Consider the following 26,765-nt stretch of genomic DNA (forward strand, 5'->3'; position numbering starts at 1 on the left):
TTTTTTTTGTTTGGCTGATTTTGTTTTTAATCTTCATCCTTAGAAACTGTTGAGGGCTTTCTTTTTTATGTAGTTTAATTTCTCCATAATGTGACCTTTCTCCTGAGGAAGGAGAAGTGCTTTCTCCTGAGGAAATGCTTCTGTTTCTTCCCTATTCCCAGTTGTGTGTACACTTTATAAAACACATTCCACATATATTATTTATTTTGAAATTGGCCTTCAGTGTTTTCTGATCATTTTGAAGGAGAAATAGCCACTATGTACAACATTCAACTATCAATCTTTTTTTTAAATCTTGAGAAGTTCATCTCTATGTGGAATAGCTATAGGATTCCCAGGCCATGTGAGACCCACTGAAGCCCAAGGAGCCTTGAGGGCTGGAAGGTCCCCACTGAAGCCCTGGAAGTCAAGGATCCTCCTGGGTGCTTATTTATGAGATTCAGTCCCTGTACTGCCTGAGATCTCTGATTGTCTTTCCTTCTCTTTTTCAGTGATTCGTGATATTCAATTAGATGGTGGAGAAGAGACTCAGGAGGTGGCCAGCACCCAATCCATTTATGAACAAGGTAATTATGACTTCATCAAAAACTTGTTTTCTTATCTACTCAAAGGAAAGGAGATCATAATTCAGAGAACTAAACTCCTGAATGGAGATTGTGACTTTGGGGAAGGGTTGCAGGAGGACACAGGGAAGACAGGGCAGTGGTGTTTTGTATGGATTCCCAATTAACTAACTAGACTTGGAAGCCAAGAATACCAGGCAGATATTACAACCAAGAAGATAGAACACGAACTCAAGAGAGAAAACTTCAGTGCCGACAATGAGCCAGAATTAAGGGTAAGATCTGATTGAAGTAATTGTGAACTTAGGAATTCAGTGGATCGGGGAAGGGGTAAGGGTTATGTGAAAAGGGAAGACTTCTGAGGTGTCAGAAGAAGGAACTATTATAAATGTTATTTACAGTGAGAAAAAAGAAAGAGTGAGTAATAATTACGTGTAGAGGAGGATGGGGCAGGAGTAGCGCCATGTAGAAAAAAGAAGAAAAAAAGGAAGTAAGAAATGAGAGAAATTAATATAAGACAGTAATAGCTATGTACTTTTGTAACTGATAAACACTACAAAGTTTTCTAACTTTGTAACCATTAGCTTTTCAACCATCCCTTCATTAACATTATGGCTAACAATTAATGGTTAACTCATAACACTTAAGACAAAGAAAAGACCAATAAAAAAGAAGACCAAAATGGATTTCAGAAGAGACTCTGAAACTTGCTCTTGAACATAGAATAGCTAAGCAATTAGAAGAAATGATCACATAAAAGAGCTGAATAGAAGATTTCAAAGTACAGCGCAAGAAGACAAAGTAAAGTATTATAATGACACGTGCAAAAGACCTGGAGTTAGAAAACCAAAAGGGAAGAACATGCTCGGCATTTTTCAAGATGAAAGAACTGAAGAAAAAATTCAAGCCTCGGGTTGCAATATTGAAGGAGTTTATGGTCAAAATCCCCACACATATATCAGTTTGTCATACTGTGGTGGTTTTCGTGTTACTGTGATGCTGGAGGATATGCCACTGGTATTTCACATACCAGCAGGGTCACCCATGGTGGACCAGGTGGACATGGTGGACAGACTAAGACAGACTAGGACGAAGGATCTTGTGGTCTACTTCTGAAAAGAATTAGCTAGTGAAAACCTTATGAACAGCAGTAAAACATTGTCTGATATAGTGCCAGAAGATGAGCCCCTCAGGTTGGAAGGTACTCAAAAGACAACTGGGAAAGAGCTGCCTCCTCAAAGTAGCATCAACCTTAATGATGTAGATGGAGTCAAGCTTTCAGGGCCTTCATTTGCTGATGTGGCACAACTCAAAATGAGAATAAACAGCTGCAAACATCTAATAATAACTGGAACACAGAACGTATGAAGTATGAATCTAGAAAAATTGGAAATCATCAAAAATGAAACAAAGCCTAAACATCGATATCCTAGGCATTAGTGAGTTGAAATGGACTGGTGTTGGTCATTTTGAATCAGACAATCACATGGTCCACTTGCCAGGAATGACAACTTGAAGAGAAACGGTATTGCATTCATTGTCAAAAAGAACATTTCAAGATCTACCGTGAAGTATAAAGCTGTCAGTGATAGGATAATATCCACACATCTACAAGGAAGACCAGTTAATACAACTATTGTTCAAATTCATTCACCAACCACTAAGGCCACAGATGAAGGAATTCAAGATTTTTACCAACTCCTGCAGTCTGAAATTGATCGAACATGCAATCTGGATGCATTGTTAATTACTGGTAATTGGAATGTGAAAGTTGGAAAAAAGAAGAAGGATCGGTAGTTAGAAAATATGTCCTTGGTGATAGAAATGACTCCAGAGATGGCATGATAGGACTTTGCAAGACCAACGACTTCTTCATTACAAATACCTTTTTTCAACAACATTAACAGCAAACATACATATGGCCCTTGCCAGATGGAATACACAGGAATCAAACCAACTACACCTGTGGACAGAGATGATGGAAAAGCTCAATATCATCAGTCAGAACAAGGCCAGAGGCCGACTGCTGCACAGACCATCAGTTGCTCATACACAAGTTCAAGGTGAAGCTGAAGAAAATTAAAACAAGCCTACAAAAGCCAAAGTATGACCTTGAGTATATCCCACCAGAATTTAAAGATCACCTCAAGAATAGATTTGACATGTTGAACACTAATGACAGAAGACCAGACAAGTTGCAGAATGACCTCAAGGACATCATACATGAAGAAAGCAAAAGCTCATTTAAAAAACAGGAAAGAAAGAAAAGATCAAAATGGATGTCAGAAGACATTCTGAAACTTGCTCTTGAACACAGGGTAGCTAAAGTGAAAGGAAGAAATGATGAAGTAAAAGAGCTGAACAGAAGATTTCAAAAGGCAGCTGAAAAAGTCAAAGTATTATAATGAAATGTGCAAAGACCTGGAGTTAGAAAACTAAAAAGGAAGAACATGCTCTGCATTTCTCAAGCTGAAAGAACTGAAGAAAAAATTCAAACCTCAAGTTGAAATATTGAAGGATTCTACAGGGAGAATATTAAATGACACAGGAAACATTAAAAGCAGATGGAAGGAATATATAGAATTACTGTGCCAAAAGCAACATTCAACCATTTCAGGAGGTGTTATCTGGAACCAATGGTACTGAAGGAAGAAGTCCAAGCTGCACCGAAGGCATTGGTGAAAAACAAGGCTCCAGGAATTAACTGAATACCAATTGAGATGTTTCAACAAACAGATTCAGTGCTGGAAATGTTCACTTGTTTACGCCAAGAAATTTGGAAGACAGCTACCTGGCCAACTGACTGGAAGAGATCCATATTTATTCCTATTCCAAAGAAAGGTGACCCAACTAAATGCAGAAATTATTGAACAATACCATTAATATCACATGCAAGTAAAACATTGCTGAAGATCATTCAAAAACAGTTGCAGCAGTTCATCGATAGAAAAAAAAAAATTTTTTTTTTTTTTTTAACTGCCAGAAATTCAAGCCAGATTCAGAAGAGAACTTGGAACAAGGGTTACCACTGCTGGTGTCAGATGGATCTTGGCTGAAAGCAGATAATACCAGAAAGGTGTTTACCTGTGTTTTACTGTCTATACAAAGGCATTTGACTATGTGGATCATAACAAATTACGGATAATATTGTAAAGAACGGGAATTCCAGGATACTTAATTGTGCTCATGAGGAACCTGTACATAGACCAAGAGGCAGCTATTGGAACAGAGCAAGGAGATACTGCGTGGTTTAAAACCAGGAAAAGCGTGTGTGAGGGTTGTACCCTTTCGCCATACTTATTCAATCTGTATCCTGAGCAAATAATCCGAGAAGCTGGACTATCTATATGAAGAAGAACAGGGTATCAGGATAGGAGGAAGATTCATCAACAACCTGTGAAATACAGATGACACAACCTTGCTTCCTGAAGGTGAAGAGGACTTGAAGCACTTACTAATGAAGATCAAAGACTACAGCCTTCAGTATGGATTACACCTCAACATAAAGAAAACAAAAATCCTCACAACTGGACCAATAAGCAAAATCAAGATAAATGGAAAAAAGACTGAAGATGCAAAGGATTTCATTTTACGTGGACCCACAATCAATGCCCATGGAAGCAGCAGTCAAGAAATCAAACGATGTATTGCATTGGACAAATCTGCTGTAAAGGACCTGTTTAAAATGTTAAAAACCAAAGATTTCACTTTGAGAACTAAGGTGTGCCTGAGGTGGCCACTTCAATCATTTCATATGGATGCAAAAGCTGGACAATGAATGAGGAAGACTAAAGAAGAATTGATGCATTTGAATTATGGTGTTGGCGAAGAATACTGAATATACCATAAACTGCCAGAAGAACAAACAAATCTGTCTTGGAAGAAGTACAGCCAGAATGCTCTTCAGAGGTGAGGATTGCGAGACTTTGCCTTACGTACTGTGGACACGTTATCAGGAGGGACCAGTCCCTGGAGAAGGACACCATGCTTGGCAAAGTAGAGTGTCACCAAAAAAGAAGAAGACCCTACCCTGAAGGGGATGAATTTACACAATGGCTGCAACAATGGCCTCAACCATAGCAATGATTGTGAGGATGGCACTGGACCGGGCAGTGTTTTGTTCTGTTGTGCAAAAGGGTGGCTATGAGTTGGAACCAACTGGAAGCACCTAACAACAATAACAAGTATGGTTTTTTGCTATGTTACTATAATCCAGGTATTCCTTAACATGAAGCGTCTCACTTAAGCCTCCTAACAACCCTACGATAAGAGTTTTGTTATCCTCGTTTTTCAGGAGAGTAATACTGGGGTATGCGGATATTTAGTGGTTTGTGCAAGATCACAAGACTAGGAATTAGCCAAGCTGGGACTCAAGCCCTCTCAACCACACCAGTTAAGAGCAGGGATTCCAAGGCTTCACTGCCTGGGTTCAAAGATTGGCCCTACCGCTCACTGACTTGGGGAAGCTATTTAATTTCTCTAGGCCTCAGTTTCTTCATCTATAAATACATAAAAATAATAGTAAGTTTGTTGTAGAGCACTTAGAATAATTATTGGCACAAAGTAATTGCTATGTAATTCTTTACTATTACTGCTATAATGTGTGTCTAACTCCAAAGACTAGGTAATTGATCACTGCTTTAAATTTTGAGATTTTTCTCCTGAGACACACACTGTAAAGAAAATCATTTTCAACCCTAGAGTAGCAGTGGCAAAAACAACCTTCAAGCCCAAAGAAGATTCTCCATCTCTAAACTACAATACATTTCACTTCTTTGTTAAATGATTAGTGTTGACTTTTCTTTGGAAATGACAAATGTAAGAAAAACCACAAGAATACAACCAGCCTTGTTTTTTTGTGGAATGTCATTAATATATATCCTTGAACAGGATTTATAGCTAAGATATTCTAGATTTAAAACATTTACTAATGCCTTTAAATAAAATTTGGATCTATTTTAATAATGATATTTACTCTTTTGAATAAAAGCAAATTGTTAAAAGCATAAAATAGGCATGAAAAAGTACAAAGTGTGCCATTTTTGTAACTTTTCTATACATCTAAAATTTTTTTTTAAGTTTTTTGTTTTAAAAATACTTATATGTTGAATAAGCAAAGTGTATTTGCCAACAGATGCTTAGAGTGGTGCTTCAGGTAAGTTACATTTATGTCATCTCTGAAAACTCAAGCTTATAATAATTTTCTCCTTCTTTATAATCACCCAAATGATTTGAAGATAAAGTGAGAACCGGGGCACTGGAGTCTTTCAGTCTGGAGTTCAAGACTCGGCTCCTCCAGCCATCAGCTGGAGAACGTGGTGTATTAGTTCATCACCCTGAACTATAGTTTCTGTGCCTGGTAAAAATGGGGAGAATAATAGTATCCACCTTATAAAGTACTGTGAGGATAAGATAATCAAATTAATGCATGTAAGAGACTTACTATAGTACCTGGCACATAATAGGTATCCTGACCAAGGTTAGAATTACTATTGAACCATTAACCTTTTCAAATTTTGTTTTTACTGTGTTATTTTGAATTGAGATCAAATTCACATGCCGTGAAATTCACGGATTTTAAGTGGACAGTTCAATAAGTTTGGACACATTCATGCCGCCTTTTGATGAACAAAAATCTCATGCCTTTTCTGTTATCTATAGTCTGAAATTGTCTTCAAAATATGGAATGATATTACAATATATAGTCTATCTATGAAAAATCTCCACCGTCTCTCCCTCCAACATAAAAAAACCCACTGCCATCGAGTCAATTCACGCCTTCTAAAATATCTCCTTCCAGCTCACAGTCCAGGTTAAATCCTGGGAGGGACTCAATGCAGTCATTTCACCCATGCTTCCCCTGCAGCCCCAAGAGGCTGACGACAAATCAGTTTTAGTTTCAGATCACCAGGGAAGGCATTTCTACAACCTCCTCAATCGCCTATTTCAGAGCTCAGCAGCATTTAACACTAGAAAGCCGTGTCTCTGACCTTTAAATGAGTAATGACAACTAATATTGACTTACTGCTTTGGCAAGGGTCACTAGCTGAGATGAGGTAGGAGAGATGTGTAAACCTGGCAGCATGAGTGCATATGTGTACCTGCGGACAAGGGTGAGAAGTGACATCAGCTGAGGTGTGCTGTCTAAAGAGTGAGCAACAAGCAGCTCCAGCCCTTAGTCCCACGGGCTAAGCCAGGTCTACCATGGCCAGATCCTTTGATTTGGGGAAGAGGGAGAGGGAAAGGCAGAAATCTGCATTTTATGTGGAATATGAGTTTTTATATAAACTTCTAAAAAATAAAACACCCTGTAGGCCAAAAAAAAAAAAAAGGTCTAAAGTATGTAGAAAATGTATTCAGAGATTCACCTACTATTAAGGGCAGTGGGAATAGAATGGGATGAATGGAGGGATTAGCAATAGTGATTTGTAAAAATGAAAAGAACGTCATCGTGAGGGGAAGTTGTTGTTAGGTGTCGTCCAGTTGGTTCCGACTTATAGTGACCCTATGTACAACAGAGCGAAACACTGCCCAGTGCTGCACCATCCTCACAATCATTGCTAGGTTTGAGCCCATTGTTGCAGCCACCTTGTCAATCCATCTCCTTTAGGGTCTTCCTCTTTTTTGCTGACCCTCTACTTTACCAAGCATGATGTCCTTCTCCAGGGACTGGTCACTCCTGATAACACGTCCAAAATATGTGAGATGAAGTCTCGCCATCCTCACTTCTAAGGAGGATTCTGACTGTACTTCTTCCAAGATAGATTTGTTTGTCTTTCTGGCAGTCCATATGGTATATTCAATATTCTTTGCCAACATCATAATTCAGAGGTAATCTTCTTCGGTCTTCCTTATTCATTCATCGTCCGTCTTTCACATACATGAGGTGACTGAAAACACCATGGATTGAATAAGGCACACCTTAATCCTTAAAGTGACATGTTTGCATTTTAACACTTTAAAGAGGTCTTTTGCAGCAGATTTGCCCAATGCAATATGTCCTTTGATTCACTGACTGCTATTCCATGGACATTGATTGTGGATCCAAGTAAAATGAAATCCTTGACAACTTCAGTATTTCCTCCATTTATCATGATGTTGCTTATTGGTCCAGCTGTGAAAATTTTTGTATTCTTTATGTTGAGTTGTAATCCATAGTGAAGGCTATGGTCTTTGATCGTCATCAGTAAATGCTTCAAGTCCTCTTCACTTTCAGCAAGCAAGGTTGTGTCACCTGCATATCTCAGGCTGTCAGTGAGTCTTCCTCCAGTCCTGATGCCATGTTCTTCTTCATATAGTCCAGTTTCTTGGATTATTTGCTCAGCATACAGATTGAATAAGTACGGTGAAAGAATACAGCCCTGATGCACACCTTTCCTGATTTTAAATCACACAGTATTCGCCTGTTCTGTTCGAATGACTACCTCTTGGCCTGTATACAGGTTCCTCATGAGCAAAATAAAGTGTTCTGGAATTCCTGTTCTTCACACTATTATCCATAGTTTGTTATGATCTACCCAGTCAAATCCCTTTGCATAGTCAATAAAACACAGGTAAATATCTTTCTAGTATTCTCAGCTTTCAGCCAAGATCCATGTGACATTAGCAGTGATATCCCTTGTTCCACATCACCTTCTGAATCCTGCTTGAACTTCTGGCAGTTCTTTGTCAATAAACTGCTGCAATCCTTTTTGAATGATCTTTAGCAATATTTTACTTTCGCATGATATTAAAATTGCTTGATAATTTCTGCATTCTGCTGGATCACCTTTCTTTGGAATGGGCACAGATGTGGATCTCCTCCAGTAGGTTGGCCAGGTAGCTGTCTTCCAATTTTCTTGGCATAGACAAGTGAGCACTTCCGTCGTTGTCTCTGTTTGTTGAAACATCTCAGTTGGTATTCTGTCAATTCCTGGAGCCTTGTTTTTCGACAGTGCCTTCAGTGCAGCTTGGACCTCTTCCTTCAGTACTGTCGGTTCTTGATCATATGCTATCTCCTGCAATGGTTAGATGTCAACCAATTATTTTTGCTCCAGTGACTCTGTGTATTCCTTCCATCTGTTTTTGATGCTTCCTGCGTCGTCTAATATTTTCCCCATAGAATCCTTCAATATTGCCACTTAAGGCTTGAATTTTTTCTTCAGTTCTTTCAGCTTGAAAATGTTAAGCATGTTCTTCCCTCTTGGTTTTCTATCTCCAGGTCCTTGCACATTTCATTATAATACTTTACTTTGTGTTTTCAGGCTGCTTTTGAAATCTTCTCTTCAGATCTTTTACTTCATCATTTCTTCCTTTCGTTTTAGCTATTCTATATTCAAGAGCAAGTTTCAGGGTATCTTCTGACATCTACTTTGACCTTTTCTTCCTTTCCTGTCTTTTTAATGATCTCTTGCTTTCTTCATATGTGATGCCCTTGATGTCATCCCACAACTCATCTGGTCTTTGATCACTACTTTTCAATACATCAAATCTATTCTTGAGATGGTCTCTAAATTCAAGTGAGATATACTTAAGGTCATACTTTGGCTCTCATGGACTTATTCTAATTTTCTTCAGCTTCAACTTGAATTTGCATATGAGCAATTGATGGTCTGTTCTGCAGTTGGCCCCAGCCTTGTTCTGAAAGATGGTATTGAGCTTTTCCATCGTATCTTTTCACAGAAGTAGTTGATTTGATTCCTGTGTATTCCATCTGGTGAGGTTCACGTGTATAGTCGCCATTTATGTTGCTGAAGAAAGGTATTTGCAATGAAAAGGCGTTGGTCTTGCAAAATTCTATCATATGATCTCTGCAATGGTTTCTATCAACAAAGCCATATTTTCCAACCACCAATCCTACTTTGTTTTCGGCTTTCGCATTTCAATCACCAGTAATTATCAGTGTGTCCTGCTTGCACGTTTGATTGATTTCAGACTGCAGAAATTGGTAAAAATCTTCAATTTCTTCATCTTTGGCCTCAATAGTTGGCTCACAAATTTGAATAATGGTCATATTAACTGGTCTTCCTTGTAGGCGTGTGTATATTATCCTATTACTAACAGCTTTGTACTTCAGGATAGATCTTGAAATGTTCTTTTTGATGACAAATGTGACACCATTTCTCTTTGTCATTCCCGACATAGTAGATCATGTTTGCCTGATTCAAAATGGCCCGTACCAGTCCATTTCAGCTCACCAATGCCTAGTATATCGAGGTTTATTCATTCCACTTAATTTTTGACGACCTCCAATTTTCCTACATTCATACTTCCTACATTTCACATTCTGAGTGTTACTGGATATTTGCCGCTGTTTCTTCTCATTTTGAGTGTTGCCACATCAGCAAATGCAGGTCCCAAAAGCTTGATTTTACCCACATCATTAAGGTCAACTCTACTTTGAGGAGGTAGCTCTTCCCATCTTATTTTGAGTGCCTTGCAACCTGAGGGGTTCATCTTCTGGCACTATATTACACAAATGTTCCGCTACTATTCATAAGATTTTCACTGGCCAATTTTTTCAGATGTAGACTGCCAGGTCCTTCTTCCTAGTCTGTCTTAGTCTGGAAGCTGCACTGAAACTTGTCCACCAAGGGTGACCCTGCTGATATTTGAAATACTGGTGGCATAGCTTCCAGCAACATAGCAACACACAAGCTACCACAGTATGACAGACTGACAGTGTGAGAGGGTTCTTCTTCGTACATTTTTTTCATGCCTGTTAATACTATTGCTTGAATTTAAATAATGATTTCTATCTCCTTACCTTCTATGGAAATCAAAAAGCTTAGCATACCTATGTTGGTTCAAAATTTAATCATTTTGTCATAAAATTGACAAAACCTCCCAAAGAAATTGACAGACTTCAGATCAATTACTTTAAAATTTAAATGAACATTTCTGATCAGTACTATCCATCCTTTGTTCTTCTGTGTCTGGCTTATTTCACTCAGCATAATGTTTTCAAGGTTTATCCATGTTGTAACGTACATCAGAACTTCATCTCTCTTTACGGCTGAATAATACTCCATTGTATGTACAGACTGTTTATAATTCTGAGCCCTTATATAATGTAATCATTGATCAGTTGGGATGAGTTTCAAACAGGTTCTGGTAGTTACTTTTTAGTATTTTCAGAGAACGATTAGTTTTCTTCCTAGATGGACACAAACTTTTATTTATTCTCAGGGCTACAAATAGGAAAATGAAAAGCAAAGGAAAAGAAAAGGAGCTGAAAAAGACTAGAAAGCACAGCTCTGCTGGATTTCAGATGTGGTTATTGGAGCAGGTCTACTTTTTCCAGAGAGCAGTTCATCTTAACCCAGACTATCACATGCAGCATGACAGCCCTGGGGACTCTCCCCTGGTCACTCTCCTGGGATCCATGGACAGTCATTTTCTTGTTTCTCTACAGCATCCTCTGAACTAGGCACTCCCCAGATGAATAAAGAAGGAGACTCAGAAGAGCTTGCTCCTACCCTACTACCCCATGATGGACAAGGTAATGATGACTTAGAAAATAATAAAAACAGAAAGAAACAGGCTTTTGATAAAAAGAAAAAGAGAAAGGGGGAAAAAAGCAGAGAGACTTAAAGAAAGAGCTGGATATAGGGAGGGGCAATGAAAGGAGATTTCAAAGGATGCTATAAGAAGAAGGGGACCAATAAGGGTGTAGAAAAGATGCTCACTGGTGGGACAAATGAAAAGCCTTCATAAATTGCAATGTTGGCCTGGGAGCAGAAATCCTAGCACCTGGAGCTGAAAAGTGTTCCCGTGTCATGTGTTTCTCAAGAAGGGTTCCAGGTGCCCAGGAGGCAAGAACTGAAAGTAGTCAAACATCTGATATGACATGATGGGTAAAGTCTGCCCCGGGGTTTTGGGGTGGAGATGGCTGAAGAGGTTCCATAGAACCAGGGTAGGGCTGTGGAAGGTGGTGCAGTCCATCCCAGAGTCCTGTTCTTTGCATTTGCTTGACCTAACCCTTCTGGGAACTGCAAGGAGGCAAGCGATTATTATAAAGTCGAGTTTAACAGGATAGGCCCTGTGATGATGTAGTAGAAATGCCCTCCTAAAAATGGCAGTATTTTGTTCACTCTATTAACCCCACCCCCAGTGCCATCGAGTCAATTCCGACTCATACTCTATTAAGACAATAATAATAAGACCTTGGGTTTTTACAGTGATTTCCACCTCTGTCACACAAAAATCCATGGAGCCTAAGAAAGCCAAGTACACTTCTACTGGTAGATAATAGCGTCACTTTGTCACAACCTGAGAAAGCCTTCAAATAACAACAGCTCTTGCTACTTAATTGTCAGGAGGAAAGACTTCAGATCAACTAGTCTTAAAATCTAGTGCATATTTTTGATGGATGTCCCCAGCATGTCATTGGTTTACCTTACTTAATCTTCAAAAAAAATCTTCAGATGTAGACAAGTTAACTGTTCTTATCCCTGAGGAATATGGAGTGCATAAATATTTAAGAGTCTTTTTTCAGTCTCATTGGGAAATAAAGGAAGATCCAGAGTCTATCCTGGACTCTTAGATCCTAATTCAGTAGGTTTTTGGTTCCTTTAGAAGGAAGAGAGAGATGGTAATCCAAACATTTTTGTAAACTCAAGCCTTCTGCAATATGAATTGTCTTCAGATCTGTAACATTTATAAATTACAGTTCCTTCACCATCACCTGTTATTTTTCACCATCACCTGTTATTTTCTAGATACCATAGATACTGGAAACAATTCTACTTTGAGAAAACAAAAGAGAAAAAGAAGTAAGTATGAATAAAAATTTACTTGATTTTTGATGTTACAAATGGCTTTTTAAAAAATATTTTTAAAAATTTATTGTGGTAAAATGTGTGTAACAAAAATTTGCCATTTTAATCATTTTTAAGTGTACAATTCAGTGACATTAATTATATTCCCAACGTTGAGCAACCATCACCACTATCCATTTCCAAATGTTATTTACCATCCTAAACAGACATTTAATACCCCTTAAGAAATCACTCCCCATTTCCCCTTCCTCCCAACCCCTTCTAACCAACACTAAACTTTTGTCTCCATGCATTTGCCTATTCTAGGTATTTTTTTATAAGTAGATGCTATGATTGAATTGTGTCCTTCAAAAGTATGTGTTGTAAATTCTAACCCCTATACCTGTGGATACAATCCCTTTTAGGAACAGGGTTTTGTTCATTATGTTAATGAGTATTATATCAGTGTAGGGTCTGCGTTAAACCAAACAACTTTGATGTATAAAAAGAGCAGATTAGGCACAGAGAGGGAAGCACAGACAGAGGGGAAGATACACACCACATCAAAGATCGCCAAGGAATGGAGGAACAGAAGCTAGATAGACCCTCCCACAGAGCTGACAGAGAGAGAGCCTTCCTCTATAGCTAGTGCCCTGGATCTAGACTTCTAGCCTTCTAAACTGTGACAAAATTAATTTCTGTTCATTAAAACCACCCACCTGTGGTATTTATTATAGCAGCACTAAGAAACTAAGACAACAGGATCATACAATATTTGTCGTTTTGAGAATGACTAATTTCACTTAGTATAACATTTTCAACATTCATCCGTGCCATAGCATGTATCAGAAGATGATTTCTCTTTATGGCTAAATAATATTTCATTGTATGTATAGACCATATTTTGTTTATCCACTCATCTGCTGGTGTTCACTTGGGTTGTTTTTACCTTTTAGCTATTGTGAATAGTGCTGCAATGAACATTGGGTACAAGTACCTGCTTGAGTCTTTGTTTTCAGGTTTTTGGGTGTATACCTAGGAGTGGAATTGCCGGGTCATATGGTAATTCTGTGTTTAACTTTTTGAGGAAGTGCTAAACTATTTTCCACAGTACCACACCATTTTATATTTCCCACAAGCAATGCACGGGGGTCCAGTTTCTCCACACCCCTGCCAACAGTTGCTATTTTGTTTTTCTCACAATAGCCATCCTAGTGGAAGTGAGTGATATCTCATTACGGATTTTGATTTGCATTTCCCTAATGGCTAATGACATCTTTTCAGGTGCTTTTTTCGTGTCCTTTTCCCACTTTTTAACTGGTTTGTTTTTTTGTTGTTGAGTTGCAAGAGTTCTTTATATACTCTGGATATTAACCCCCTATCAGATATATGACTCCCAAATATATTCTCCCTTTCTGTGCATTGTCTCTTCACTTTCTTGATAAAGACCTTTGGTGCACAACCATTTTTTAATTTTGATGAAGTTCAATTTATCTGTTTTTCTTTTGTTGCCCATGTTTTGGTGTCATGTCTAAGAATACATTGCCAAAAACAAGGTCTTAAAACTTTACTCCTATCTTTTCTTCTAAGAATTTTATGGTTTTAGTTATTACATTGAGGTCACGGATCCATATGGAGTTAATTTTTGTACATAGTGTGAGGTATAGGTTCAACTTCATTCTCTTGCATGTGGAGATCCAATTGTACCAGCAACATTTGTTAAAGGGACTATTCTTTCCCCACGGGATGGACTTGACATGCTTGCTGAAAATTATTTGGCACAAATGGATGTTTTAATGCCAAAGTTTCATTATTATTATTATTTACTATACCGTGGTAGAATAGTGCCCCATGTATTAATTTTCTAGGACTGCCATAACAGATTACTACAAACTGTGTGGATTTAAAACAACAGAAATTTATGGTCTCACAGTTACAGAGACCAGAAGTCCAAAATCAAGGTGTCGGCCGGGTTGGTTCTCCTGGAAGCTCTGAGGGAGGATCTGTTCCATGCCTCTCTCCTAGCTTTCTGGTGCCTCCTTGCAACCCTTGACCTTCCTTGGCTTATAGATGGATCACTCCAATTTCTGTCCTTGTTTTCATGTGGCATTCTCCTCTGTGTGTGTCTATGTTCAAATCCCTTTCCCTTATGAAGACACCAGTTATTGAATTTAGAGCCCATCCTAAATATGAAATAATTTTATCTTGAGATCCTTAATTTATTACATCTACATAGATCCTATTTCCAAGTAAGGTTACATTCTGAGGTTCTGAGTAGACATGACTTTTTAGGCGACACTCTTAACCCACTGGGGCCCTGGAGGCACAGTGGTTAAGAGCTTGGCTGCAAACCAAAAGGTAGGCAGTTTGAATCCACCTGCTACTCCTTGAAAACCTTATGAAGCAGTTCTACTCTGTCCTATAGGGTCGCTATGAGTCAGAATCAACTTGATGGCAACAGGTTTGGTTTTAGTTTTTATTTACATACTACATCCCCCTAAAGATGTCCAAATCCTAATCCTCAAAATCTGTAATCTGTTACCTTACATGGTAAAATGGACTTTACAGGCATGGTTAGGATAAGGACCTTGAGATGGGGAAATTATCTTGGAATATCTGGGTGGGCCCAATCTAAGCACAAGGGCCTTAAAAATGGAAAACCTAGGCCTCATACAGAGCAGGAGAAAAATGCAGAACAAAATTCAAATTCACAAAAAAAAAGACCAGACATACCGGCCTGACAGAGACTAGAGGAATCCCTGAGACTATGGTCCCCAGACACCCTGCTAACTCAGAACTGAAGCCAATCCCAAAGTCCACCTTTTAGCCAAAGATTAGACAGGCCTATAAAACAAACAATAACATACGAGGAATGCGCTTCTTAATTCAATCAATTATACGAGACCTAATGGGCAACACCTGCCCAAAAGCAAAGACAACAAGGCAGGAAGGGACAGGAAAACTGAATGAATGGACATGGGGAAGCCGAGACGAAAAGAAGAGTGCTAACACATTGCAGGACTTGCAACCAATGCCACAAAACAATTTATGTATAAATTATTGAGTGAGAAACTAATTTGCACTGTAAACTTTCACCTAAAGCACAATAAAATAAAAGAAAAAGAAAAACCTTTCCCAATTGTGGAGCGAGGGAGATGTGACTATGGAAAATTGGCCAGAGAGATGAAATGTTGCTGGCTCAGAAGACAAAGGAAGGGCGCCACGATCCAAGGAATTTGGGTGGCTTCTAGAAGCTGGAAATGATTTGCTTCTGTAAAGACTACAGCCAAGAAAACCCTATTGGCCAGCTCTACTCTGTCACACAGGGTCACTATGAATCAGAGTCGATTCAATGGCACCCAACAATAGATTCTCCCCCAGAGTGCCAAGGAAGAAGCGAAGCCCGGCTGACCCTTTAGTTTTAGACCAGTGAGACCTGTGTTAGATTCCTAATTCATAAAACTGTAAGATAATATATTGTGTTGTTTTAAGCCACTAAGTTTGTGACAATTTGTTATGGCAGCACTAGGAAACGAATACAGACTTTGGTACTTGTAAGTGGGGTACGATACCTAAAAATGTGGACATGGGTTTGGAATTGGGCAGAGGCTGGAAGAATGTTGAGGAGAATGATAGAAAAAGCTTAGGTTTCCTTGAACAGACTGTTAGTAGAAATATGTAAGCTACAGACGCTGCTAGTGAGGACTCAGAAGGATGTAAGAATTTATATTGTCTTACGAGAATACCTAAATCATTGTGAGTAGACTGATACCAAATTGTGTCCATCCATTCTCCTGATAGACACCTCAATTGTTTCCAGTTTTGAGCTGTTATGAAAAAGATGCTATGAACATTCTTGTACAAGTCTTTTTGTGGGCCTATACTTTCGTATCTAAGTATAAATACCCGGGAATGAAATTGCTAGACATATGTTTAGTTTTATAAGGAATTGCCAGGCCTTTTCCCAAAGGGGTTGGGCCATTTTACACTCCTATCAAAAATGCACAGTTCTAGTGACGAATCTCTGAAACATTTCATACCATGGAGGAACCTGGAAGGCATTATGCTGAGTGAAATTAGTCAGAGGCAAAAGGACAAATATTGTATAAGACCACTATTATAAGATCTTGAGAAATAGTATAAACTGAGAAGAACACATACTTTTGTGGTTACGAGGGGGGGAGGGAGGGAGGGAGGGAGAGGGTTTTTTACTGATTAATTAGTAGATAAGAACAGCTTTAGGTGAAGGGAAGAACAACACTCAATACCTGGAAGGTCAGCTCAATTGGACTGGACCAAAAGCAAAGAAGTTTCCAGGATAAAATGAATGCTTCAAAGGTCAGCGGAGCAAGGGCGAGGGTTTGGGAACCATGGTTTAAGGGGACTTCTAAGTCAATTGGCAAAATAATTCTATTATGAAAACATTCTGCATCCCACTTTGAAACGTGGTGTCTGGGGTCTTAAATGCTAACAAGCGGCCATCTAAGATGCATCCATTGGTCTCAACCCACCTGGAGCAAAGGAGAATGAAGAACACCAAGGTTACACGACAACTAAGAGTCCAAGAGACAGAAAGGGCCACATGAACCAGAGACCTACATCATCCTGAGACCAGAAGAACTAGATGGTGCCCAGCCACAACCGATGACTGCCCTGACAGGGAGCACAATAGAGAACCCCTGAGGGAGCAGGAGATCAGTGGGAGGCAGACCCCAAATTCTCATAAAAAGACCATACTTAATGGTCTGACTGTGACTAAAGGAATCCCAGCAGTCATGGTCCCCAAACCTTCTGTTGGCACAGGACAGGAACCATCCCCGAAGACACATGAAAGGGACTGGACAGTGGGTAGGAGAGAGATGCTGATGAAGAGTGAGCTAATTATATGAGGTGGACACTTGAGACTGTGTTGGCATCTCCTGTCTGGAGGGGGGATGGGAGGATAGAGAGAGTTGGAAGCTGGCAAAATTGTCACGAAAGGAGAGACTGGAGGGGCTGACTCATTAGGAGGAGAGCAAGTGGGAGTAAGGAGTAAGATGTATATAAACTTATATGTGACAGACTGACTTGATTTGTAAACGTTCATTTGAAGCTCAATAAAAGTTAATAAAAAATAAAAATCAATACAAATAAAAGAAAAAAAATGTACAGTTCTAGTTGCCCCACATCTTTGCCAAAATTTGGTGTTGTCAAGCTGTTTGTTGATTTTATTTTTAGCCCTTCCAGTGGTTGCATTGTTGTTGTTGTTGTATGCTGTTGAGTCGATTCTGACTCATAGCAACCCTATAGGACAGACTAGAACTAACTGCCTATTAGGGTTTCCAAGGCTGTAATCTTTACAGGAGCAAATCACCACATCTTTCTCCTTCGGAGCCACTGGTGGGTTTGAACCACTGACCTTTTGGTTAGCAGCTGAGTGCTAACCACTGTTGGTTTTAATTTGTATGTCCCTTTTGACTAATGATGGAAACCCTGGTGGCATAGTGGTTAAGAGCTATGGCTGCCAATCAAGAGGTCAGCAGTTCGAATCCACCAGACACTCCTTGGAAACCACATGGGACAGCTCTACTCTGTCCTATAGGGTCACTATGAGTCGGAATCAACTTGACAGCAACGGGTTTGGATGATGAATGCTTCTTCAAGTGCTTGTTGGCCATTTGTATATCTTTCTTTGTGATGTAGCTGTTCCAAACTTTGCCAAATTGAAAAAAAAAAAAAAACTACCACATATAAGACTTGTAGAATTGTTTTTATAGCTCTGAATGATTAACTTTATTCTTTTTTGTTGGAAGGAAAAAAGAAAGGGCATTCTTGGACAAGAATAAAAAGGAAAGGTCAGAAAAACATACATCAAAGAGGTAAGCAGGAAAGTGAAGCAGTCCTATCTTTTGAGTTTATTAAGGCACTACCCATTGCATACTTGGAGGCCCACCATCTCCTGAGGGATGTGAAAGCCTCATAGCTACTATGTCAGTTACAGTATAGGCTAACATGCTGTAACAAAGAGGCCTGAAAATATACGTAGCTCCTGATTTACAACAAATTGCCATTGTGCTAACTTCATCGTAAGTCAGTTCTGTTGTAAGTTGAATACCTCATTTTTTTTTTTTTTTTAGTTCTCGTTATTATTGCCATAGCCTGCTATACGGCAGTGTTTTGAACAGCAAATTATAACAGTGAACATCTGCAAGTGAGAATGATAAAAAGCAGCAAATTACGTGCTGCAACATTGTATGTAATACACATTACAAAAAATAAGATATACAGAAAAAAAGTTCTTAAGTGCACTTCGTCATAACTCAAATATGTCTTAAGTCCAGGGCTACCAATATAGTAGCTTAATTTATCTTACCTGTAATTGTCCGGAGGTAAATGATCCAGGGTTAAAGGGGAGGTACTAATGTTCTCCATATGAGGCCTTCTTTGCTAGGTCCAAGAGAATATTTATTAATTTGGAAAGATGTTCCAAAAAAAGGCTAAATGAAGAAAGCAGACTGTAAGATGTATTGATTGGGGGCATATTTATAAATATGTGTGTATGTAAAACATATGTATACATATGTGTGTTTGTAAAAAATACGTTTTTATATATCCATAATTCATTCTCTATACATTTATATCTCTTTCTATAGAGACATTAAAAAAAAGTTGCCATCCAGTTGATTCCCACTCGTAGCAACCCCTTGTGTTACAGAATAGAACTAGGCTCCATAGCGTTTTCTTGGTTGATATACAACAAAAGACTCATTGCATAAGGTAAATCTACTGCAAAGGACCTCTTTAAAGTGTTCAAGAGCAAAGATGTCACCTTAAAGACTAAGGTGCGCCTGACCCAAGCCATGGTATTTTCAATCACATCATATGCATGTGAAAGCTGGACAATGAATGAGGAAGACCGAAGAAGAATTGACGCCTTTGAATTATGGTGTTGGTGAAGAATATTGAATATACCATGGACTGCCAAAAGAACGAACAAATCTGTCTTGGACGAAGTACAATCAGAATGCTCCTTAGAAGCAAGGATGGCGAGACTGCGTCTTACATACTTTGGACATGTCGTCAGGAGGGATCAGTCCCTGGAGAAGGATATCATGCTTGGCAGAGTACAGGGTCAGTGGAAAAGAGGAAGACCCTCAATGAGGTGGATTGACACAGTGGCTGCAACAATGAGCTCAAGCATAACAAAGATTGTGAGGATGGCTCAGGACCAGGCAGTGTTTCCTTCTGTTGTGCATAGGGTCGCTATGAGTTGGAACCAACTCAACGGCACCTAACAAACAACAACAACCATAGGGTTTTCTTGGCTGATATACAACCTGATATATCCGTATCATTTCACCATACTTATTCAATCTGTATGCTGAGCAAATAATCCAAGAAGCTAGATCATATGAAGAGGAATTCAGCATCAGGATTGGTAGAAGGATAATTAACAACCTGCAATATGCAGATGATACAACTTTGCTTGCAAGTAAAGTGGACTTGAAGCACTTACTGATGAAGATCAAAGAACACAGCCTTCAGTACGGATTACACCTTTACATAAAGTAAACGAAAATCTTCACAACTGAACCAATAAGCAACATCATGATAAATGGAGAAAAGATTGAAGTTGTCAAGGATTTCATTTTACTTGGATCCACAACAATCAACACCCATGGAAGCAGCAGTCAAGAAATCAAACGATGCATTGCATTGGGTAAATCTGCTGCAAAAATACCTCTTTAAAGCTTTAAAAAGCAAAGATGTCACTTTAAGGACTAAGGTGCGCCTGACCCAAGCCATGGTGTTTTCAATCGCTTCATATGCATATGAAAGCTGGATAATGAATAAAGGAGGCTGAAGAAGAACTGATGCCTTTGAATTACAGTGTTGGCAAAGAATACTGAATATACCATAGACTGCCAGAAGAACAAAAAAATCTGTCTTGGAAGAAGTACAGCCAGAATGCCCATTAGAAGCAAGGATGGTGAGATTTTCTCTCACATACTTTGGACATGTTATCAGGAGGGATCAGTCCCTGGAGAAAGGACATCAGGCTTGGTATAGTAAAGGGTCAGTGAAAAAGAGGAAGACTCTCAAGGAGATGGATTGACACAGTGACTGCAACAATGGACTCAAGCATAACAACAATTGTGAAGATGGCCCAGGACCGGGCAGTGTTACGTTCTGTTGTATATAGGGTTGCTATGGGTTGGAACCTACTGGATGGCACCTAACAACAACAACAATCTGTAAGGAAGCAGATCATCAGGTCTTTCACCACTGGGTGGGTTTGAACTGCCAACCTTTCTGTTAGTAGTCTAGTACAAACTGTTTGTGCTATACAGGGGCCTATATAGAGACATAAAAAAAACAAAATCGAAACCCATTGCCGTTGAGTCAATTCCAACTCATAGCCACCCTATAGGGTGGAGTAGAACTGCCCTGTAGAGTTTCCAAGGAGTGCCTGGTGGATTCAAACTGCCGACCTTTTGGTTAGCAGCCATAGCTCTTAACCACTGCGGCACTAGGGTTTCCATATAGAGATATAGATACAGATATATAGAAAAACCACTAGAAGCTCATCTATAAAAATATATTCAGGGGTTACTTTTGGTCTTTGGAATATAACCCAGAACCCAGTGCCATCAAGTCAAAGATATTTATATCTTTATTTGTGTTTTTAATGTATGTGTATACATACAAAATATTAAACATGTTCAACTTTTATAATAAAAAGTTGCTTAAAAAATAGGCAAGGAGAAAAGACTAGTATTTTTTAACAAGCTCACTGTGATTATCTCCAGGTGGTGATATTTCATATCATTTTTATTTTCTAAATTTCCTATAATGTGTATGAATTATTTATAATCAGACTCCTGAAATCTTGTTTATGTTATTAATGGTCTAAGTAACTCTTCTCTCCTGGACAATGAGAGCTAACCCTCATTTTCCAAAGTATTGCCAATTTTAAATTAATAGATCTATATAAAGAGATTTTAGAGTTCAGTGAAGTTTATTTATTTTAATCAATCTTATGTTCCTTCCAATTTACATGGCTGCCTGTTGGTGGAAGTGAACATTTTTGTTTGGGGAATAAAAACAAGTGGTTGGATCCATTTTAAGAATGGCTATTTTCAAAACAACAAATTACTTGTGTCATTACAACATTTTCACTTAAGTCACGTGTACATAAACAAATCCTAAGAGACTTCTTTCCATAGTATGATTAAGTCCTGTGTGTAATTTAAAAGTCAACCCTCTTCAAAATAGGAAAGTGTTCTGGACGTCTGCTTGAGACTCCTTCCATTTACTTTTCTTTCCTGTTTGAGTGTATGATGAGTGAGGGTCCAGAAATGAATCCAGTGTTTCCTGCCCTGCTGTGGGTCTGAAGTGTGAGCTGCTGTTTTGCCAACTCTACATTTCTCTTCCTTTCCCTAGATAACGGCAAAGTGGATGGCCCCTTGGTCTCGAGAGGAACAAAGGTGAAAGTGAATCTTCAAGGCTCTGCCAAGATTTGGGGTAAGACAAAGTCTGTGCCACTTTTATTTTGCTCTGCAGGTCAATACAATTTTTGCTAAGTTTTTGAGGGACATTGATCCTCCTTAATGTTTTTCCTAGTCAAGCTTACTAGTCACGTGAAAGCAGTGAAATCTAGAAAGCAAACCTGTTTGGTAGAGGGTTGTAAATTGTTTGCATTTATATCATAATTTTTTTTCTTATTTACCCATGATCTAATTTTTCCTCTGAGTTTTATCTACTGTTCATGGAGATTCCTTTAGCTTGTATAATTGGTTTATTACAATGGGTGGGCGTGTTGAACTGTAAGCAGAAAGCTAGATTCAACCAGGTTGTAGCCTGTATCAAGACTTCATGCATTACTCTGCCACAAGGAAAAACAAACTTATCAACAATTATGTACAGGTTCTCCATGAGTACAATAAAGTGTTCTGCAATTCCCATTCTTCACAATGTTATCCATAATTTGTTATGATCCACACAGCCTAATGCCTTTGTATAGTCAATACAACACAGGTAAACATCTTTCTGATATTCTCTGCTTTCAGCAAAGATCAGGCATCAGCAATGATACTGCTTCTTCCACGTCTTCTTCTGAATCTGGCTTGAATTTCTGGCAGTTCCACATCGATGTACTTACTGCTGCAACCACTTTTGAATGATCTTCAGCAAAATTTTACTTGCATGTGAAATTAATGACATTGTTTGTTAATTTCTGCATTCCGTTGGATAATCTTTCTTAGGAAAAGGCACAAATATGGATCTCTCCCAGTTGGGTGGGTAGCTGCCTTCCAAATTTCTTGGCATAGACGAGTGAGCACTTCCAGCACTGCATCCTTTTGTCAAAACATCTCAATTAGTATTCTGCCAATTCCTAAAGCCTTATTTTTCACCAATGCCTTCACTGCAGCTTGGACTTCTTCCTTCGATACCATCATTTCTTGATCATATGCTGTGTCCCGACTGAATGTCTACCAATTCTTTTTGGTAGAGAGACTCTGGGTATTCTTTCCATCTTCTTTTGATGCTTACTGCATCATTCAATATTTTCCCATAGAATCCTTCAATATTGCAACTTGAGGCTAGAATTTTTAATTCAGTTCTTTCAGCTTGAGAAATGCCGAGTGTGTTCTTCCCTTGTGGCTTTCTATCTCCAGGTCTTTGTACATGTCATAATGCTTTACTTTGTCTTCTTCAGCAGCCCATTGAAATCTTCTGTTCAGCTCTTTTAACTTCATCATCTCTTCCATTCACTTTAACTGCTCTACATTCAAGAGCAAGTTTCAGAGACTCTTCTGACATCCATTTTGGTCATTTCTTTGTTTCCTGTCTTTTTAATGACTTTTTGCCCTGGTGGCACAGTGGTTAAGAGCTTGGCTGCTAACCATAAGGTCTGCATTTTGAATCCACCAGCCTTTCCTTGGAAACCCTATGGGGCAGTTCTACTCTGTCTTATAGGGTTGCTATGAGATGGAATTGACTTAATGGCAACCGGTTTTTTTGCTATCTTCATTCATGATGTCCTTGAAATCATCCCACAACTGGTCTGGTCTTTGATCACTAGTGTTAAAGGGGTCAAATCATTCCTGGCATAGTAGACTCTATAATTATATTTTTCTTTTCAACTGATGTGTTGTGGTTGTTGTAAGGTGTCATTGAGTCGATTCTGACTCATAGCAACCCCATAGGACAGAGTAGAACTGCCCCACAGCGTTTCCAAGGAGCAGCTGGTGGATTTGAACTGCTGACCTTTTGGTTAGCAGCCAAGCTCTTTTCCACTACATCACCAGGGCTTCAAGGACTGATGTGAGGATATAAAAATGGAAATATAGGTTAGCCATCAAAATCTTGGTAGCTTAAAAGCTTGGAGCTACATATTTTTCTTTATACATTAGACAGGCTCTTTGAAAGTTACATTTAAATAAAATTTTTGAAAAATACTATTATATGCAATGCTCATCTGTCACCATGACATTTGTCTATGTTCTCAGGGAGAAAGAGAGGCAGACCTGGAATCCATTTAACTCGGAAGCAAAAAAGAGGCCAACCAAGAGGTAAAGGAGAAAAAATGAATGCACTTCCAATAATTAAACATTTAAATTCCTATGCTTTACTCTGGGTTTTTATCAATAAACTCATTTCCCTGATTGCTTATGTAGCTATACTAATTGTTGAGACGCGTTTCAGATTCAGTCAATTTCCACAACATGTCAGGGAGAGAAAATGATAATACTATAGGCAAGTAACTTGGTGATGGATCTGCAACTAGACTCTGGTGTCCAGGAGCCACAGCAGCGCTGCCTCCACTGAACTGGTAACTTTTGAGGCAAGAAATAGTCTATTGTCATATAAAGGGTCTAACCTATGAGTTGTTAGCTGACCATCCTCTTTGCTGGTTAGAGAGCCACAGATTGCACTCTAAGGATGGCTGACAGTGGTAGTCAGAGGTCTATGTCCTGAAATTTCCTTTTCCTTTGACCAGGCTTCAGATTCTCAGTTGATTAATTTTTTCCCTCAGTAAAGCAAGAGGAGAATTATACTAAGTGTACTTCTTGGCCCATTGAGTTCCACTAGTCTAAAAAAAAAAAATAGTTGCTGTCGAGTTGATTCCAACTCACAGCAACCTCATGTGTTTCAGAATATAACTATGCTCTGTAGGGTTTTCAATGGCTGACCTTTCAGAAACAGGCTTTCGAGGTGCCTCTGAGTGGGTTCAAACTGCCACTCTTTGGGTTAGTAGCCCAGTACTCAACCATTTGCACCAAAAAGTCTTCTCAAATTTGCCTGTAATAGTCTACCTATCTCAAAACTAGTTATCAGGTCTCCAGTCACCCTCCTCCCTGTGCAATTTTACAAATTATTCTAGATCTCCTCATGCTCCTCTTTCAGCCATAGATAAAGTGGAAGAAAAGAAAAAAAAAAAAAACAGAACAAAAATTGAAAACAGACACTGTCTCCATTATATTGCCCCGTTATTCTACTTTCTCTATGTCCACTCACTGCTTAAATGGGGAGACATGAGAACAGTCTCTGACATTGTCTCTAGCTAACTACAGAAAAACTGTCTAGCTGGAGCGGTCAGAACAGTGATAGCAGCTGTATATTTCATTGTCATGTAAGCATCAATGGGGCCAAAGAGATTAGGCTTTAAGAGAGTTTTATTGAAGCCTGATTTCTCAGCTAAAGCATTCTGTTCTATTTGAGATTTGGGGGGTGAAATTGGGGAAGACATTCTGTAGTTATGTATCAAAAATGCCACTAGGAAGAAAAGTTTTGAAATTCTAGAGATCTGTGGAATCAAGCTTCCAAAAGACCTCTATGTCTTTATAGGAATGACCTCAACAGGGCAGGAGGGAGGTGTGCACTATTGTAAAATGAGAATGAATAAAGAAATCTTCTCTTCTAGGTTCAAGAAAGCACACAGATAAAATTGTGGATTTTCACTCCCTTGTACTTCCTGTGACCTGTGGTGAGGTAAAAGGGACTTTATATAAGAAGAAATTGGAAAAAGGTGCGTTTCATTTATTTTCAGTAGTTTGTAATTCCTCTCTGAAGGAATCATAGAAGTGATGGAATTACCGTGTGAATTATATATTAGTCAAGAAATTATGATCCCAGTTTGGCTTGAGAAAAGAAACAAGGTAACTGTGATGTTGTTAGGTGCCACTGACTCATAGCGACCTTAATTGTCTTTACCAATCTGTAGTGCACAATTTCACATGGTTTCACCACATCTTTGATCTGGTGGAAAACAGGTGGAATTGTGCACTACAGATTAGTAAATAAGCATAAGTAAGCCCGTGTGTACGTTGCTTATGGGGTAATCCGTCCCCGTACAACAGAACAAAATGTTCTCTGGTACTGCATCACCCTCAAAATAATAGGTATGTTTGAGCCCATTGTTGCAGCCACTGTGTCAATCATCTCGTTGAGGGTCTTCCTCTTTTTTGCTGACCCTCTCTTTTACCAAGCACGATGTCCTTCTCCAGGGATTGGTTCCTCCCGGTAACATGTCCAAAGTAAGCAAGACAAAGTCTCACCATCCTTGCTTCTAAGGAGTATTCTGGCTGTACTTCTTACAAGACAGATTTGTTTTGGAAGTCCATGGTATATTCAATATTCTTTGCCAACACCATAATTTAAATGCATCAGTTCTTCTTTGGTCTTCCTTTCTCACTGTCCTGCTTTCTCATGCATGAGACGATTAAAAATACCATGGCTTGGGTCAAGCAGACCTTAGTCATCAGAGTGACTGTCATGGATTGAATTGTGTCCCCCAAAACATATGTCAGCTTGGCTAGATCATGATTCCCAGTATTGTATGGTTGTCCTTCATTTTGTGATCTGATTATCCATTTTGTGTTGTGTTATAAATCCTAGCCTCTATGCCAGTAGTTAAGGTCCCATTTGGAGTAAGCTGCCCACTATGTTAATGAGGTACAATTAAGTCATGTTAGTGAGGATCAGGTTATGTTCGTTAGGTTAATGAGGCAGGATTAGGGTGGGATGTTATTGCCCTTCACTGCCCTACAAGAGACAAAAGTAGACAGCAGTGAGCAGAGAGAAAGGGGACCTCATTACCACCAAGAAGAAGAGTCAGGAGTGGGGCACATCCTTTGGACCTGGGATTCCTGTGCTGAGAAGCTCCTAGACCCAGGGAAAGACTGATGCCAAGACACGTGGAGATCTCCAAGGAACGCTGGCCCATAAATGTTGGAAGGAGACAAGAACTTTCCCCCAAGGATGACAGAGAAAGCTTCCACCTAGAGCTGGCACCCTGGATTCAGACCGATAGCCTCCTAAACTATGAGAGTAAAATTTGCTTGTTAAGACCATCCACTTGTGGTATTTCTGTTACAGCAGCACTAAATAACTTAGACAGTGACATATTTGTTTTTTAAGATTTTAAAGAGGTCTTTTGAAGTAGATTTGCCCAATGCAATATGTCATTTGATTTCTCGAC

At 39.0% G+C, this 26,765-nt stretch overlaps 1 protein-coding gene across 1 annotated transcript in view; it reads left to right on the forward strand.

Moving 5' to 3' along the window:
* LOC126078183 (nuclear body protein SP140-like protein) overlaps positions 1–26,765 on the forward strand; it is a 56,319-nt gene that overhangs the window by 19,175 nt on the left and 10,379 nt on the right. The window contains exons 5-11 of the mRNA XM_049888409.1: positions 492–566; positions 10,957–11,043; positions 12,263–12,316; positions 18,094–18,159; positions 21,725–21,805; positions 23,794–23,856; positions 25,209–25,313. Coding sequence (XP_049744366.1) covers positions 492–566; positions 10,957–11,043; positions 12,263–12,316; positions 18,094–18,159; positions 21,725–21,805; positions 23,794–23,856; positions 25,209–25,313 — 531 coding nt within the window. The remainder of the gene's footprint in view (positions 1–491; positions 567–10,956; positions 11,044–12,262; positions 12,317–18,093; positions 18,160–21,724; positions 21,806–23,793; positions 23,857–25,208; positions 25,314–26,765) is intronic.

The sequence above is a fragment of the Elephas maximus genome, chromosome 6 (assembly GCF_024166365.1).
Source record: "Elephas maximus indicus isolate mEleMax1 chromosome 6, mEleMax1 primary haplotype, whole genome shotgun sequence".
NCBI classification, from domain to species: domain Eukaryota; kingdom Metazoa; phylum Chordata; class Mammalia; order Proboscidea; family Elephantidae; genus Elephas; species Elephas maximus.